Source organism: Cervus canadensis, chromosome 6 (genome assembly GCF_019320065.1).
Source record: "Cervus canadensis isolate Bull #8, Minnesota chromosome 6, ASM1932006v1, whole genome shotgun sequence".
Classification (NCBI taxonomy): Eukaryota; Metazoa; Chordata; class Mammalia; order Artiodactyla; family Cervidae; genus Cervus; species Cervus canadensis.
In genome coordinates, this window is record NC_057391.1 from 70,054,894 (window position 1) to 70,071,737 (window position 16,844).

Genomic DNA, 16,844 nt, shown 5'->3' on the forward strand with positions numbered 1-16,844 from the left:
CCTCTGGATCCAGCTGCCAGTTGACAGGAAATAGAGAGGATGGAGAAACCTGCTAAATGACAGTCAGGATGCAATCAGCAGAGTCCAGACTGTGGTAACTCTCCAGGACAACGGGCTCAGGGTCTTCAGGAAATAATTATAAAGAAAAGAAAGGGGTAAAGGAGGAACTTGGAGCTTTAAATGATAGATCAAATTCAGAAACAGGTGAACTAAACTTGGTGTTTAGAGTGGACCACAAGGTGTAACTTCTCCTAGGTGGATGGAGATTGTAAAAGGTCTTTCACTTGACCTGTGAAACGGTTACAGGATCCTTGAACTAAAGAGATTCATTTGGTTATATGTTTATATTGTTGTACTTTATGGACCTGTTTTTTAGTTTGCAAATTAAAAAATTCTAGTAGTTTTGATGTGCACCTACTCACTAACACCTCCACCTCCATATACCAAAAAGAAGACTGACTTCTCAATGGCATTCACAGAGCAAGTCAACCAACACCTACAATTTACTAGCTTTGATCTTCCTAGTGACAAAACAAAACCAACTTATTAAACTTGTAATTAGTTAAACTTTCAATTTCTTAAAGACAAAAGCACACTTGATACTTTTTGAAAACATATGAAATAATGGGCTGGATTAAGGGAAGGCAGAGTAGAGAAGGATAGTGGGAGCAAGACACTGGTATGTAGGTAGGTATAAGAAATCTAGAAAAATAAAGATGAAGCTTTCTATACATGGATGCCATGACTTCAGGAAAACAGAAGAGCAATGGGAAAAGCAAGACAAGTCTTCCAACTCTATCCAGAAATTGTTAGGACTTATGGGAAGAGTGGAGGATTAAGCATAGGAACTGAGACAAGTCACAAGACCAGTACGAACTCAAGGAGTGGAAAAATAGACTCCATGTCTTCATGGAAGAAACTGAAAAGATTTGTAGCCATTCTTGCAATCGTGATGCATCCTCCACATTAATACCTACCAACTAGATGGACTCTGAAGTTTTCCAATACCCACATGAAAGACAGAATTTAATATCCTCATCTTATGTTCTGAGGGCTCATGTCAGTTCTCCCCAGACCTAAACACCTTTATGGGGTGAACTAGTCACTTGGACGAGGGCCGTATTTGTAGGCATTTAGTAGCTGATTAACCATCTTACACCTGGGTTTAAAAAAAAGTGTAAAGTGAAGTTGCTCAGTCGTGTCTGACTCTGCGACCCCATGGGCTGTAGCCTACCAGGCTCCTCCGTCCATGGGATTCTCCAGGCAAGAGTACTAGAGTGGGTTGCCATTTCCTTCTTCAGGGGATCTTCCTGACCCAGGGATAGAATCCGGCTCTCCTGCATTGCAGGCAGATGCTTTACCCTCTGAGCCACCAGAGAAGCCCTTTACACTTTACTTTTTATGGTACATTTTTTAAGATATGATTTTTTTTTATTGAAGAATAGTTGATTTACAATTTTGTGTTAATTACTGTCATGGTACTTAACAGTGTTGTTAGAAGAAAAGCTTTTTTTTGGCTGTGTGGCATGTGGGATCTTAGTTCCTCAACAATGGCCCCTGAATGGATGAGCAGAGTCTTTACCACTGGACCCTGAGAGAAGTCCCAGAAAAAAATATTTTTAGTAAAAGGAAACAAGTGGTAAAGTTAATATTCAGCACTCTAATTTCTGTCAAGATTAAACCAAAATTTCAAAATTCTATTTTAAAATTCCTGGTAAAGAAAGCATCACATTTGAAATGTGATGGTTAAGAGAATGGACATTGAGTCAGACAAATGTGGGTTCAAATCCTATACCCACTATTTATTTTCTAGGTGGGACCTAAGGTAACTCACTGATACTGCAGAGCCTTGGCTTCTTTATTTGCAAGATGAATTCCCTAGGGCTCAGATGGTAAAGAATCTGCCTGCAATGCAAGAGATGTCCTTGGTATGATACCTGGGTCAGGAAGATTCCCTGGTAAAGGGAATGACAACCCACACCCAGTATTCTTCCCTGGAGAATTCCATGGACAGAAATGCCTGGTGGGCTACCGTCTATGGGGTCACAAAGAATCAGACACAACTGAACAACTAACAAGATGACTATACTAAGCACTTTTTTCACAGATAAATTAGAGAATTTGATGTAATAATATGTATAAGATAGTGAGCATTTAACAACTATTAGTATTTAAACCAATCTTTCAAAGGAATCTAGGGGTCTAGACTGTATTTCCCAAAAATACACTTTAAAAGTTGTGATGCTGCTAAGTCACTTCAGTCGTGTCCAACTCTGTGCGACCCCATAGATGGCAGCCCACCAGGCTCCCCCGTCCCTGGGATTCTCCAGGCAAGAATACTGGAGTGGGTTGCCATTTCCTTCTCCATAAAAGTTGTGATAGGAAACCTTAAAATCCAAACATATGTAGGTATTTAAATTTTACTTAAGCATGGGCATGGGCATGCTCAATTACTAACTAGAGATAAGATGTTTCTTTCTATAAGTCCCTTTTAACTCTAAAGCATTGATATTCCAATAAAAAATTCTAATTTGTAGATCTATCCATTCCAGTTGATGGTTAAAGCAATGCCAATTTCAGGAATTAAAGCCAAATTCCCTTCCATAGAAAAAAAATTTTCTACCATGGCAAACAACCACAGTGTAAATTCAATTCTTTCTTGATACTGGGAGTTGCTAATGGAGAACAAGGAAATAGTGTTTTATTAAAGAGTTTTTAGTGGTCTGAGATATTTCGCATTTATCCCTTCTTATTCTCCATGTTCAAATTGCCCAACCAACAGTAGGAAAGTGTCGTCTCAGTTTGTACTAGATCTATGCTAAAGCTAGGATCTTAGAGAAACGTATTTTACAAAAACCAAGTAGATGAAAGAGAAATAGAGCGTAGTCAGTATCTAAGACAAAACAAAGAAAATGGCAACAGAATACAACACAAGAACTAAAACATCTGTAAAAACAACTTAATGGCAAAACAAAGTGCTAAATAATTTGGCTCATTGAACCTTTACTGAGAACCTATTAGAGGTCCTTACCACAGATGACAGAGAGACAAAAATGAATAAGACCTTTCAAGTACTCACAACACAGTAGAAGAATAAACAAGTAAAAGACAGAGGAAGAACCCTAAATAGGCATGTAATGGAAGCCCAGAATAGAGGTACTTAATCCAGACCAGGGCAAAAAGGGAGAGGGTAAAAGAAGATGAAGAAGCAAGAGACAGACAAAAAGAGGAGAAAAGATGTTTTAAACACAGAAGCAGTGTACACAATAGTTTGCTAGGAAGAGAGAACTTGGTGCTCAAAAAGCTTTCTGTAATTCAATATGGTGAAAAGAGAGTAGGAATAGGGAATGGCACAAATCAGGCTGGAAAGCAGGGCATAGACCAAAACCTAAAAGGCCTCACAGTCCAGGCTAAAAGTCATGTTTTTATCCTGAAGGGGCTAAAAAGCCAATCCTAACAAAGAGACTAAAAAGATATTTTATATTTTAGAAAAATTATCATGATGGCAACATAACATAGAATTGGAGGTTGAAGTTGACAACAAATAGCAAGTAGATAGGCCTTTCAGATGGTAGCCATGACCCAGAACCAAAATTTTAAGAGCAGTGGTCATAAGAAAGGACATTCAGTTCAGTTCAGTCAGTCATGTGCGAATCCGCAATCCCATGGACTGTAGCACGCCAGGCTTCCCTGTTAATCACCAACTACCAGAGCTGAATCAAACTCACATCCATCAAGTCAGTGATGCCATACAACCATCTCATCCTCTGACGTCCCCTATTCCTCCTGCATTCAGTCTTTCCAAGCATCAGGGTCTTTTCAAATGAGTCAGTTCTTCATACCAGGTGGCCAAAGTATTGGGGCTTCAGTTTCTTTTTTTTTTTTTTTCCCATTTATTTTTATTAGTTGGAGGCTAATTACTTTACAATATTGTAGTAGTTTTTGCCATACATTGACATGAATCAGCCATGGATTTACATGTGTTCCCCTTCCCAATCCCCCCTCCTGCCTCCCTCTCCATCCCATCCCTCAGGGCTTCAGTTTCAACATCAGTCTTTCCAATTAATATTCAGGACTGATTTCATTTAAGATTGACTGCTTTGAATTTGCAGTCCAAGGGACCCTCAAGAGTCTTCTCCAAACACCACAGTTCAAAAGCATCAAATCTTCGGTGACAGCTTTATTTACAGTCCAACACTCACATCCATACATGACTACTTGAAAAACCATAGCTTTCACTAGATGGACATTTGTTGGCAAAGTAATGTCTCTGCTCTCTAATATGCTGTCGAGGTTGGTCATAGCTTTTCTTCCAAGGAGCAGTATAGTTCAGTTCAGTCACTCAGTCATGTCCAACTCTTTGCGACCCCATGGACTACAGAATGCCAGGCCTCCCTGTCCAACACCAACTCCCAAAGTTGACTCAAATTCACGTCCATTGAGTCAGTGATGCCATCTAACGATCACATCCTCTGTCGTCCTCTTCTTCTCCCACCTTCAGTCTTTCCCAGCATCAGGGTCTTTTCAAATGAGTCACCTCTTTGCATCAGGTGGCCAAAGTATTAGAGTTTCAGCTTCAACATCAGTCCTTCCAATGAACACTCAGGACTGATGTCTTTTAGCAGGGACTGTTTGGATCTCATTGCAGTCCAAGGGACTCTCAAGAGTCTTTTCCAACACCACAGTTCAAAAGCATCAACTCTTTCTTAGTCCAACTCTCACATCCATACATGACTACTGGAAAAACCATAGCCTTGACTAGATGGACCTTTGTTGGCAAAGTAATGTCTCTGCTTTTTAATATGCTGTCTAGGTTGGTCATAACTTATCTTCCAAGAACTAAGCGTCTTTTAATTTCATGGCTGCAGTCACCATCTGCAGTGATTTTGGAGTCCAAAAAATAAAGGCTGCCACTGTTTCCATGTTTCTCCAACTATTTGCCATGAAGTGATGGGACTGGATGCCATGATCTTTGTTTTCTGAATGTTCAGTTTTAAGCCAATTTTTTCACTCTCCTCTTTCACTTTCATAAGAAACTCTTTAGTTCTTCTTCACTTTCTGCCATAAGGGTGGTGTCATCTGCATATTTGAGGTTATTGATATTTCTCCCAGCAATCTTGATTCCAGCTTGTGCTTCACCCAGCTCAGCATTTCTCATGGTGTACTCTGCATATAAGTTAAATAAGCATGGTGACAATATACAGCCGTGAAGTATTCCTTTTCTTATTTGGAACCAGTCTGTTGTTCCATGTCCAGTTCTAACTGTTGCTTCCTGATCTGCATACAGATTTCTCAGGAGGCAGGTCAGGTGGTCTGGTATTCCCATCTCTTCCAGAATTTTCCACAGTTTGTTGTGATCCACACAGTCAAAGGCTTTGGCATAGTCAATAAAGCAGAAATAGATGTTTTTCTGGAACTCTCATGCTATTTTTTGATGATCCAGAGTATGTTGGCAATTTGATCTCTGGTTCCTCGGCCTTTTCTAAAACCAGCTTGTACATCTGAAATTAATGGGTCACGTATTGTTAAAGTCTGGCTTAGAGAATTTTGAGCATTCCTTTACTAGCACATGAGATGAGTGCAATTGTGTGTTAGTTTGAGCATTCTTTGGCATTGCAATGACAACTGACCTTTTCCAGTCTTATGGCCACTGCTGAGTTTTCCAAATTTGTTGACACATTGAGTGCAGCATGTTCACAGCATCATCTTTCAGGATTTGAAATAGCTCAACTGGAATTCCTTCACCTCCACTAGCTTATTCATAGTAATGCTTCCTAAGGCCCACTTGGCTTCACATTCCAGGATGTCTGGCTCTAGGTGAATGATCACACCACTGTGATTATCTGGGTCATGAAGATCTTTTTTGTATAATTCTTCTGTGTATGCTTGCCACCTCTTCTTAATATCTTCTGCTTCTGTTAGGTCCCTACCATTTCTGTCCTTTATTGAGCCTATCTTTGCATGAAATGTTCCCTTGGTATCTGTAATTTTCTTGAAGAGATCTCTGGTCTTTCCCATTCTATTGTTTTCCTCTATTTCTTTGCATTGATCGCTGAGGAAGGCTTTCTTGTCTCTCTTTGCTATTCTTTGGAACTCTGCATTCAAATGGATATATCTTTTCTTTTCTCCTTTGCTTTTTGCTTCCCTTCTTTTTCATAGTATTTGTAAGCCTCCTCAGACAGCCATTTTGCTTTTTTGCATTTCTTTTTCTTGGGGATGGTCTTGATCCCAGTCTCCTGTACAATGTCACAAGCCTCCATCCATAGTTCATCAGACATTCTGTCTATCAGATCTAGCCCCTTAAATCTATTTCTCACTTCCAAGGTATAATCATTAGGGATTTAATTTAGGTCATACTTGAATGGTCCAGTGGTTTTCTATCATTTCTTCAATTTAAGTCTGAATTTGGCAATAAGGAGTTCATGATCTGAGCCACAGTCAGTTCCCAGTCTTCTTTTTGCTGACTGTATAGAGCTTCTCCATCGTTGGCTGCAACAAATATAATCAATCTGATTTCGGTGTTGACTATCTGGTGATGTCCATATGTAGAGTCTTCTCTCGTGTTGTTGGAAGAGGGTGTTTGCTGTCACCAGTGCGTTCTCTTGGAAAACCTCTATTAGCCTTTGACCTGCTTCATTCTGTACTCCAAGGCCAAATTTGCCTGTTACTCCAGGTATTTCTTGACTTCTTACTTTTGTGTTCCAGTCCCCTATAATGAAAAGGACATCTTTTTTGGGTGTTAGTTCTAGAAGGTCTTGTAGGTCTTCATAGAATCATTCAACTTCGGCTTCTTCAGCATTACTGGTCAGGGCATAGACTTGGATTACCGTGATATTGAATGGTTTGCCTTGGGAAGGAACAGAGATCATTCTGTTGTTTTTGAGATTGCATCCAAGTACTGCATTTACAGACTCTTTTGTTGACTATGATGGCTACTCCATTTCTTCTAAGGGATTCTTGCCCACTGTAGTAGATATAGTGGTCATCTGAGTTAAATTCACCCATTCCAGTCCATTTTAATTCACTGATTCCTAAAATGTCAATGTTCACTCTTGCCATCTCCTGTTTGACCACTTCCAATTTGCCTTGATTCATGGACCTAACATTCCAGGGTCCTATGCAATATTGCTCTTTACAGCACCAGACCTTGCTTCCATCACCAGTCACATCCACACCTGGGTGTTGTTTTTGCTTTGGCTCCATGTCTTCATTCTCTCTGGAGTTATTTCTCCACTGATCTCCAGTAGCATATTGGGCACTTACCAATCTGGGAAGTTCATCTTTCAGTGTCCTATCTTTTTGATTTTTCGTACTGTTCATGGGGTTCTCAAGGGAAGAATACTGAAGTGGTGTGCCATTCCTTTCTCCAGTGGACCTCATTTTTCAAAACTCTCCACCATGACCCATCTAGCTTGAGGGGCCCTCCAAAGAAAGGACATTAAGTATAGGTTAAAGAGACACCAAGAAAATAGAATGAACAAGATCAGTTTTGAAGGATAGTAGGGAGAGGGTGTGAAGTTAAGTCTAAACTTTGTGTTGTTGTTTAGTCACTAACTCGTGTCCAACTCTTTGTGACCCCATGGACTGTAGCCCACCAGGTTCCTCTGTTCATGGGATTTCTTAGGCAAGAATACTGGAGTGAGTTGCCATTTCCTTCTCCTATATATCAACCAACCCAGAGATCAAACCCAGGTATCCAGCACTGGCAGGAGGACTTTTTTCCTTTCTTTTTCTTTTTTATTTTACTACTGAGGCAGCAGGGAACCCCCTAAGTCTAAATTGCCAGTTAATAAAGACTATATTTTACCCTAAAATCTACATACTGTGGAACTCTAAAGTGTATAATTTAAGCCATAGACAAGTAATGTTTTACTCACTACTTAGGAAGTTTACAAGAAGACAGGCATGAGTTTTTTAAAGCAAATAACTGGTATACTTTCATAAAAATGTCTAAATTAACTAAGTTCATCATTATCACAATATGTATAGCAAACTTATCTGGTTCATAGTATAGCATCTCAAAACAGAGAAATGTGGATACAAAAGAAAATAATTTTGTGGAGCTTGGGAAAAGCCCTTTAAAGAATTTAAGTGTGAAACACTTGACTTTCAACAAAAAGTATATGGGAAGAAATTTTAGCCACAAGACTAAAGTAACATTTTCACAGATTCTCAAAATAAAAGAATATTATTTATTCACATGTCAGATTTCTTTTGGGGGGGGGGCGATAAAAATAAGAAGCAGATATTAAGCTCTTATGCTTTTTTTGAGTAAAATTTTCAAATTTTTTGAAGAATATATGTTTTCTTTGATAATAGACAAGTGTTTATAAGAGATGAACTGATTCTAAATAACAATTCTAATTAAAATGGAATCTTTACCCAAGTAATAGAAATTACACTTTTCATATTACTGTGTTGTATTGTGTTGTGTTGTGTGTGTGTGCTCAGTCTTGCCCAACTCTCTGCAGACTCCATGGACTATAGACCACCAGGCTCCTAAGTCCATGGAGTTTTCCAGGCAAGGATACTTCAGTCAGGTTGCCATTTACTACTCCAGGGGATCTTCCTCACCCAGGGATTGAACTTGTGTCTCCTGTATTGGAGGCAGATTCTTTATCACTGTGCTACCTGGGAAGCCATTTTATATTATTAAGTTCATTTAATTCGGTCTCTTTCTTCTTCTCTTATGCCTTCTTCCTTCAACTTAAAAACAACATCTAAGCTTCTGTTCAAACTCTACATAAATAAGCATGGTTCTCTTGGGAACTTAAAGTTACATTTAACAGACTTAGACATAGATTGCCTTAGATTAATAACTCTAACCATATGATTTTAGTAATCAGTGAAAAGAGAAAAGTCAAAATATGAATGCAGCAAATCAACTATTTTAGAAGACAGGTCTAAAGTTAGTGGGGAAATGCCATTTGTATAGTCTCTGTAAGGTACAGTATACTTTGTCAGACACTTAAAAGTAATCTGGTTATTTTAGGCATACCAACAAATCTGTTCACATTAAGTAATTATAGGGTAAAAACTAAAATGCAAGAAGATATTAAAGCACATACAATATTATGTATGCATCATGAACTTAATTTGGAATTCTTTGTGTTTTATAAAAAGCGGGAAGGTCAAAAGAAAAAAAAGTGGAGGTGTAAGAACTGAAAGAACTTCAATTTAGAAAAAGACATGAACTGCAATTATCTTCATGTGCCCTATTTAGAAAACATCTTGAAGCCATCTCTCCATGTTAAAAGAGAAGGTATTTATTGACTATATTTTTATCTTTCCACGAATTAGTTCTGCCTCAGAACTTATTCATTAAACACCTTAACACTTTTGACACATTAAAGAATTATGGAGCTACCAAGAGACGGTTGAGAGGCAAAGATCCAACAGAATGAACTGCACCTGGTTTTTGGATTCAGAGATTTTAATTAATTTTAAAATGACCTCACCTCTACTTTTCAACTGGCAAATAAATCAGCATAAGAGAGAGCAAGGCCTACTTATTTCTCCTATCAGATCAACTTAGACAAATTCTCATTTTTCTGAGGTATATGCAGATGGGGGAGGGGATGCAGTTTCTGTCTGACCCTCAACAAGGGTTGTGATGAAAAATAAAAGAAATCAATGTTAAAAGTCACAATTGAGCTGACGATAAAATAGTTACAAATATCTGTGTACCAAATAACACAGTAATAAACATTATAAATAGCAAACTACAGTAAATACAAAGAGACATAGATACAACACATTAATAATAAAATAACATGTCACGCTCAGTTCCAGGATAGATGAAGAGGAAAAAAAATAAGTAAAGATACAGAAAACCTAATTAACTTACTCAATAAGGTTGAAAATCTTGATATATGCCAAACTTCCTGTGCTGATAACTCTTGCAACTTTTCATTAAGTTTGCATATTTCAAAATTAGACTACCAAAAAATTAGAAATAAGAAAAAATAGGATTATAAAAAGAATGAACAGTCAGCATAGTGTCAGAAGTAATGTGGATGAGTTACTCCTTTTCCCTCTCCCTCCCCTAAAACATTGTTAAACATCTCAAGTGTTAAACAAAAAACAAAAATCCTTTCTAATTATAAAATAAAGTATTGTTGGCTTAGAAAAGTCTGAAAACATGCATCCCCAGTGGAAACCACACTGAGGTTGAAGTCACACAACAAAGCTGGTGAGACAATCTGCAAGTCAAGAAGCTGGTTCATTAAGAAAGACCCTTCTGGCAGGTTCCAGGCCCCTTAGATGAAGCACAGGTGGCAACAGACACAGGCTTCAGCAGGCTCATAGGTGGAACCTATAAGCCATGTGAGCACAAGAGCATGTGTCTGGACCATGGCAGACACACTCCTTGGGGCGTGTGGTGCAAGCATCTCTCACATGTGACATCACACACCGTCTCCTGCAGAAAGTCACTATGAGTCCACACTCCGACGCCACAGTCTCCTCAGACTGCCTTCCTATAAAGCCAGATTGGTAGAAGGTGCAACACCAAGGCAGAGTTCTCAAAGCTTTTCTCCACAACTATCTTGTCACTGATGATCCAAATCACAGACACCATGAGGATGTGACTTTGGCCAGCACTAGGGTACCTAGGTGACCCTTTGAGCCTCTCCAGCATCACACCTTCCCACACCCCTTCCCCCGCACTTATTTCTTCCTTGGAAGATCACTTTCAGGGCAATTTTTGTTTTTAAACATAAACATTTTGATTGCCTTTTGGCTGAGCTAATCTTTGTTAGAGACCCACAGAATAAAGGAAAGAAAGATTGCCAGAGAGGTATACATGTAACTTAATTCATTAAACCAAGAGATGAAAAATCTCTGAAATATCCATATTTTTGAGAAGGATAAACAAAAAGCATTCATTCAAAGAAATAAAATATGACAAATATATGATGAAACTGGACCAATACCCAGAGGCCCTGTGTTCATTTTTACTGTGTCATTGGGCAAAACTAGCTACCATTTTATTTTAAAATGAAAAGAAAATGCATTTTGTCTGTTTCACTGAGCAAATGATTCTAGCTTAGCAGACCTAGCCCAGAGGCACTGCACTCAGGGCTTTCTCAATCCATCTTTTTAGAAAAGAAGCTAGCAAGGTGAAGCTGTGATGAAGAAAATGGGGCAAAACAAATGACAATGAATGCACAGTCTAGGAAATTTATCACAACAGTACTCATTGTAATATATTTGATGTCTGCTATCCCACTTACCATTGACATGAACATGTAGGAAAAAATATACCTGTTTTGGGCTTGTGTTTTATCATCTTCTTTAAGCAAACAAGAATTGTTGTAGTGTGTATATGCTACATTTTACCACGAAGGATTGTTCTGGTGAAAAGTACACTTTTTATGACGTATTATATAACTCCTTTATGCTCCAGGAAACAAAGCAGACCACACACTATGCAACATTAAACACACCCAGAGTACTGATTCTAAGAGCTGCATGCATTTTTCTAACCAAACAAAAAAATAAATAAAAATAAAAATAGCTTCTAAAAGAAGTTTATGCATAAATGTAATATTATTTCTCAACAGTTAAAGAAAGTTTTACAAACAATAGTATTCAGTCATTTGCATACTTGAACTATTTTTTGTAACGCTTACAAATTTATTGAACCTGTTTTCTTAGGAAGAGTCATTGTTTCTCCATTCTCAATTCTGTCTTTTTCAGGTAGTCGTGCTTTTTGAACCAATCCTTCATTTTGGGGGCTGGATTTTGCTTTTGCAGTTTCTAAAATAAACCAGTCAATCTTTTACTTATGAGAATAAGTAGCATTCAAGCTATGGTAGGTTGACCTCAGTAGCTAAAAAATCCAATAGTTTAAAAATTGAGCTCATTTTTCATGAGACAGAAGCCATGAAAAACGTGATCAAAAGAAAGTCAACATCCTACAATTCTGACTTATTTTATTTGAAAAAACACAAGAAATGATTCTCCTCTGGCCTCATTATTGCTTCCTTTTTTATCTATGTGGACTTCATGCTGCAGATATTTGAGCAGATGATCTAAAATATCATTTAGCAATTTTTTACCAAGGTAAAATGTAAAATGGATTACACTGTCCCCAAACATGCAATTTTTAAATTTTTTTTCACTCACATGTACTGTCACTGCCTTTTTTTCATTAGTACAACTATATCAGGTCTCTGAATTTTAGAATAAATTTATTACTAGCCGAATAATTTTTCTCACTCATAAATACAGATGGGTAGAACCAGCTTTAAAAACCTAAGCTTACTTGCATTGTGATCATTTCAATATAACAGGTCAAATTCATCTACCTCCTCATCACTTTCCACTCATTACTTAGGTCCACTGTGAGCAAGCAGAAAGATTTGGGGAAAGGTGATCTGTACTCAAGTACTAATTCTCAGGTAACTAGCTGATGGTTCAGCCACTAAACTGGTTGACTGTTGTTGGATATATAAAGCCTCAGTTTATACATCTCTAAAGGGAAGTGTTGATCTGCAAAGGTTCTGTTGTCCCTCTGAGACAAATACTGTAGGTTACTAACCTGACAATCATTTCACAAGCCATTTTCATGCTTACCAACATGGAAGTTCAGTCACTCTAGGCTGTGATCACCTCTCCTCTAAAAGGCATTGTCGTATTGTTGCCAAAAAAGTTTAATCAAACCCTCATGCAGCCCATTAAGCTATGACCAATACTAATGTTCTTTGCTGAATTGGCATTACTAGTAGTCACTGAGATTCATCATCTCATTAGTGACCCAATTTCCAAAGTCACCCAACAATAGAAATTTCTCAGGAAAACCTGAGAAGTAAAACCTCTGAAACTGTTGCATGTTTGCTACTACATTAGGAAAGTGCACAGTACCTAAAATAGCCACCACCTCATCATCCTGGATGACTTCCAAGGATCCTGACACCACAAAGCAGAGGGCATCCACACTTTCTCCAGCATGGTAAATGAGGTCCCCAGGAGCACAGTGAATAGTTTGGAATTCTACTGCCAAGGCTCGCAGACACCCATCGCTGGCCAATCGAAAAGCAGGATGTTCATTAAAAACCTTCCGGTTTAGATGAACACAGATATCAGCTCTCATGTCCTTGGGACAGATGGAGAGGACCTGAAGAAAGTGAGAGATGAATAAGTAAGAAGAAAAAAGAGAGAAAGACTATTTCCAACAAAAAGGAATCTGACAAATACTTATTGACTACGGCACAGTCTGAAAAATGCTGTATTGAGGAAAAAGGTAACGAGACACAGCTCTACTCTGAAAGATCTAATAGTCCAGTGAGATGGGCTGATGAGCATATGGGCTATTACAACACAGCACCATGTAGGGAATCTCTGAGTGGGTATGGATCACATCATGGAGAGAAGACAGTCTTAAGACAGCTGGGAAGAGTCTCAGAAAAGAATGTATTATAATGTCATCCAAAAAAATAAATAAATAAAATAGGTCATTAACATTCATTTCAGTCTAGTTGCTACTTTATAATTTTTTTCATAACTATCTCAAAATTCAGGATAATGGACCTTACTATACATTGGAGAGGATTCATATTACCCAATTACAAGACAACAAAATCAACAAAAGCATCATTGCAATATGTCATGCAACTTGACGTGGCTGATAACAACTCCACTCTCCATATGTTTTCTTCACTCTGAAATATTTTTATTTTACTAATAAATTTATGTTCAGGGAGTTAAAGGGTATTCACAAGCCTTCTGTAAGGCTTAAAAAACTGGCATTGTCCACACTGACAGAGGTGGGCACTGCAGGCTGCATGGTAGCCCTTGTTCATTCAGGTCTTTGACTCCTAAAGACTGCTGAGAGCAACAGCAGAATTCAAGCTCCGAGCACCATTTAGAAGGGGTGATAACCAGCCCAGGTTGGATGCATGAGACAAGTGCTCAGGCCTGGGGCACTGGGAACACTCAGAGGGATCGGGTAGAGAGGGAGGTGGGAGGGGGGATCGGGATGGGGAATACATGTAAATCCATGGCTGATTCATGTCAGTGTATGGCAAAACCACTACAATATTGTAAAGTAATTAGCCTCCAACTAATAAAAATAAATGAAAAAAATAATAATAAAATAATAACAAGAAAAAAAAAGAAGGGGTGATAAATGGCAGAAACATGCTTAAAGAGACGGAGTTATAGAAATTTTATCCCCTGTAGCTTTCAGACAAGGCAATTAAAGACCCAGATTAAAATGGACATATAATCACATTATCGTCAGAGCATCATTGAGCAAGATATGATTATAGAAGTCAGGACAGTCCCTGTGAAAGGTGTATGTGCAAACTCAGAATCCTCCCCTGACTCCCTTGGTAAACTCTTCCTTATAATCAGAAATGTTTTTCTTTGATAGAATTTGAATCCCTTGAGCTGAAGTCTAAGTTGATTTGTCCTCATTAAATTATACCAAATAATGTTTTCATATGAAATAGTGTTCTTTCCTATGCTAACTGCATTTTAACCTTTAAAAAATGACCTAAGGCCTGGAATATTCCTTTCACTTGGAGCTCACTATCCATGAAAAGCAGGTTGCTTCTGTGTGTAGAAGATGAGCCACCATAAATGTAAAGACCCTTTATTAAATTATACTTTCAATATCCATCCCCTTAACCTTTCCTAATACTGTGATACCACGTCACATCAATTCAGGATCTTTGCGGATTTTTTTCTTATTCTTCTGAATTCCTACATGCAATAGTGATCAGCTCTCCTATCTTTCTGAAAGAGTTCATCTTTGAGAAAAGGAACATCTAACAGAACTATAGAAGCAGTTGGCACTTTCCACATCAGTTAGTTTCCATAACAATACAATGTTTTCTTTACTATATTAACTTTCAGTGACTCCTTAAAATATTAGTCTTTCAGTGGGCACTTACTGAGCTTCTACCGTGAGGCATTTCACTGCATTAAATTTCTGGTACTAGAAGGGTAATAGGCTGTCTTTGCTTTGGCGGAGCTAACGATGAAGTAGGGGGAGGTAGGAGGTAAAAAGACAATTATAACATGGTGAGAAAAGTATGATAGGGGAATGGCCTTGGTGACATGGAAGAGTGCCTAGAGGTATCATGAAAGATCAGCCTCAGGAGGTCATAGGTCTGGTTACAGATCTACCACCTACCTTTGTAACCTAAGGCAACGTATTTATTACTCTGAATCTCATCTGTGAAATGGGATGATAGTGTTTATTTCATAGGTTCATTGTAGGAATTAAATGAAAGGATTTGAGTTTAGCCCAGTTTAGTCTTGCACATGGTAAATGTTAAAGAAAGGCTAGGCTTTGTTTTCCCTACCAAACATTTGAGTATTCCAACAAAATGTAATGCTTTTTTAGCTCTCTTTAAAAGCCGTTTGCTTTTTTTTTCATTCTCCACTCCTGCCTGAATTCTGTTTCTTGACTTTGATGAAGTTCTAGGCAGAATTAAGAAAGTATTTCTGCATGAGCCTGAATATATTTCAAGTTTTAGCTAATGTTAATATTTTCCTCAAGTTGAAAATAGAATTGGTGCTAGGGGAGCAAAAACCATAAAAGCAATTTTAAAATATATACATACATGTATAAATATTATACTGAATGGCTTAATGGTCAAACAGATCAATCTATTTCTATTTTTGTTACCTTACAGAATTTTCATTGTTTTAGATTCATTTTGGTAAGAGTCATTTTACATCCTTTTAATTGTTTCTTTCAAGATTCATGCTGAAAATGAAATCTCCCAGTATTAGCAATATTCTCCATTTAGTAGCATATCAAAAAAGGACTTTTATTACATTTTAAGTGCATCTTTCTTTTCTTCACTTTCCTTAAGACATTGACTTTTTTATTATTTTGATTCACAGTATATACTAAAGTCCAAATGTCATAAAGTGACAAATTAAAACTAAGTGTTAAATAGACCAAAGTCACACCTACAGACAAGCTCCACCCCAATCCCTTATATATAGCATGTGCTCTATCACGGTGTGTCTGTCACCGAAATATGAGCATAATCTTATTTTTTTTCTGTAAATGAAAGCCTTAATAAGAATCTTTGTGCTAATGCTTGTGCTCAGTCATGTCCAACTCTCTGTGATCCCATGGACTGTAGCCCACCAGGCTCCTCTATCCATGGAATTTTCCAGGCAGGAATACTGGAGGGGTTGCCACTTCCTCCTCTAGGGGATCTTCCCGACATAGGGATTGAACCCTCATCTCTTGTGTCTCCTGCATTAGCAAGCAGATTCTTTACAACTACACCACCTGGGAAGCTAATAAACGACTTGCCTGAATGCGTGTGTGCTAAGTCACTGCAGTGGTGCCCAATTCTTTGCGACTCTAAAGACAGTAGCCCGCCAGGCTCCTCTGTCCATGGGATTCTCCATGCAAGAATACTGGAGTGGGTTATCACACCCACCTCCGGTGATCTTCCTGATTCAGGGATTGAAACTGCCTCTCTCATGTCTCCTGCATTGGCAGGCGGTTCCTTACCACTATTGCCAACTGGAAAGCCCAATAAATGTCTTATGCAAGGCAAAATTTAATTTTAAGTTATAAAATAAAACTTTCAAGATAACTGTCACACCTGGTCCATTATTCCCAATTTCAATGTACTCTGCTTTGAATGTCATATCCAATCTCTTGTCAGATAGCTCCCAACTGGGTATCTTATCAGTTCACTTCAGTCACTCAGTCATGTCCAACTCTGTGACCCTATGGAATGCAGCACAGTGGCTTCCCTGTCCATCACCAACTCCCAGAGCTTGCTCAAACACATGTCCATTGAGTCGGTGACGTCAACCAAACATCTCATCCTCTGTAGTCCCTTTCTCTTCCTGCCTTCAAT

The 16,844-nt window shown here is 38.2% G+C and overlaps 1 protein-coding gene across 1 annotated transcript in view; it reads right to left on the bottom strand.

Annotated features, from left to right (window-relative positions):
• The window catches only part of KCNH5 (potassium voltage-gated channel subfamily H member 5), a 348,314-nt gene that overhangs the window by 78,733 nt on the left and 252,737 nt on the right, over positions 1-16,844 (bottom strand). Inside the window, exon 9 of the mRNA XM_043472246.1 lies at positions 12,868-13,120. Within this exon, the coding sequence (XP_043328181.1) occupies positions 12,868-13,120 (253 nt within the window). The remainder of the gene's footprint in view (positions 1-12,867; positions 13,121-16,844) is intronic.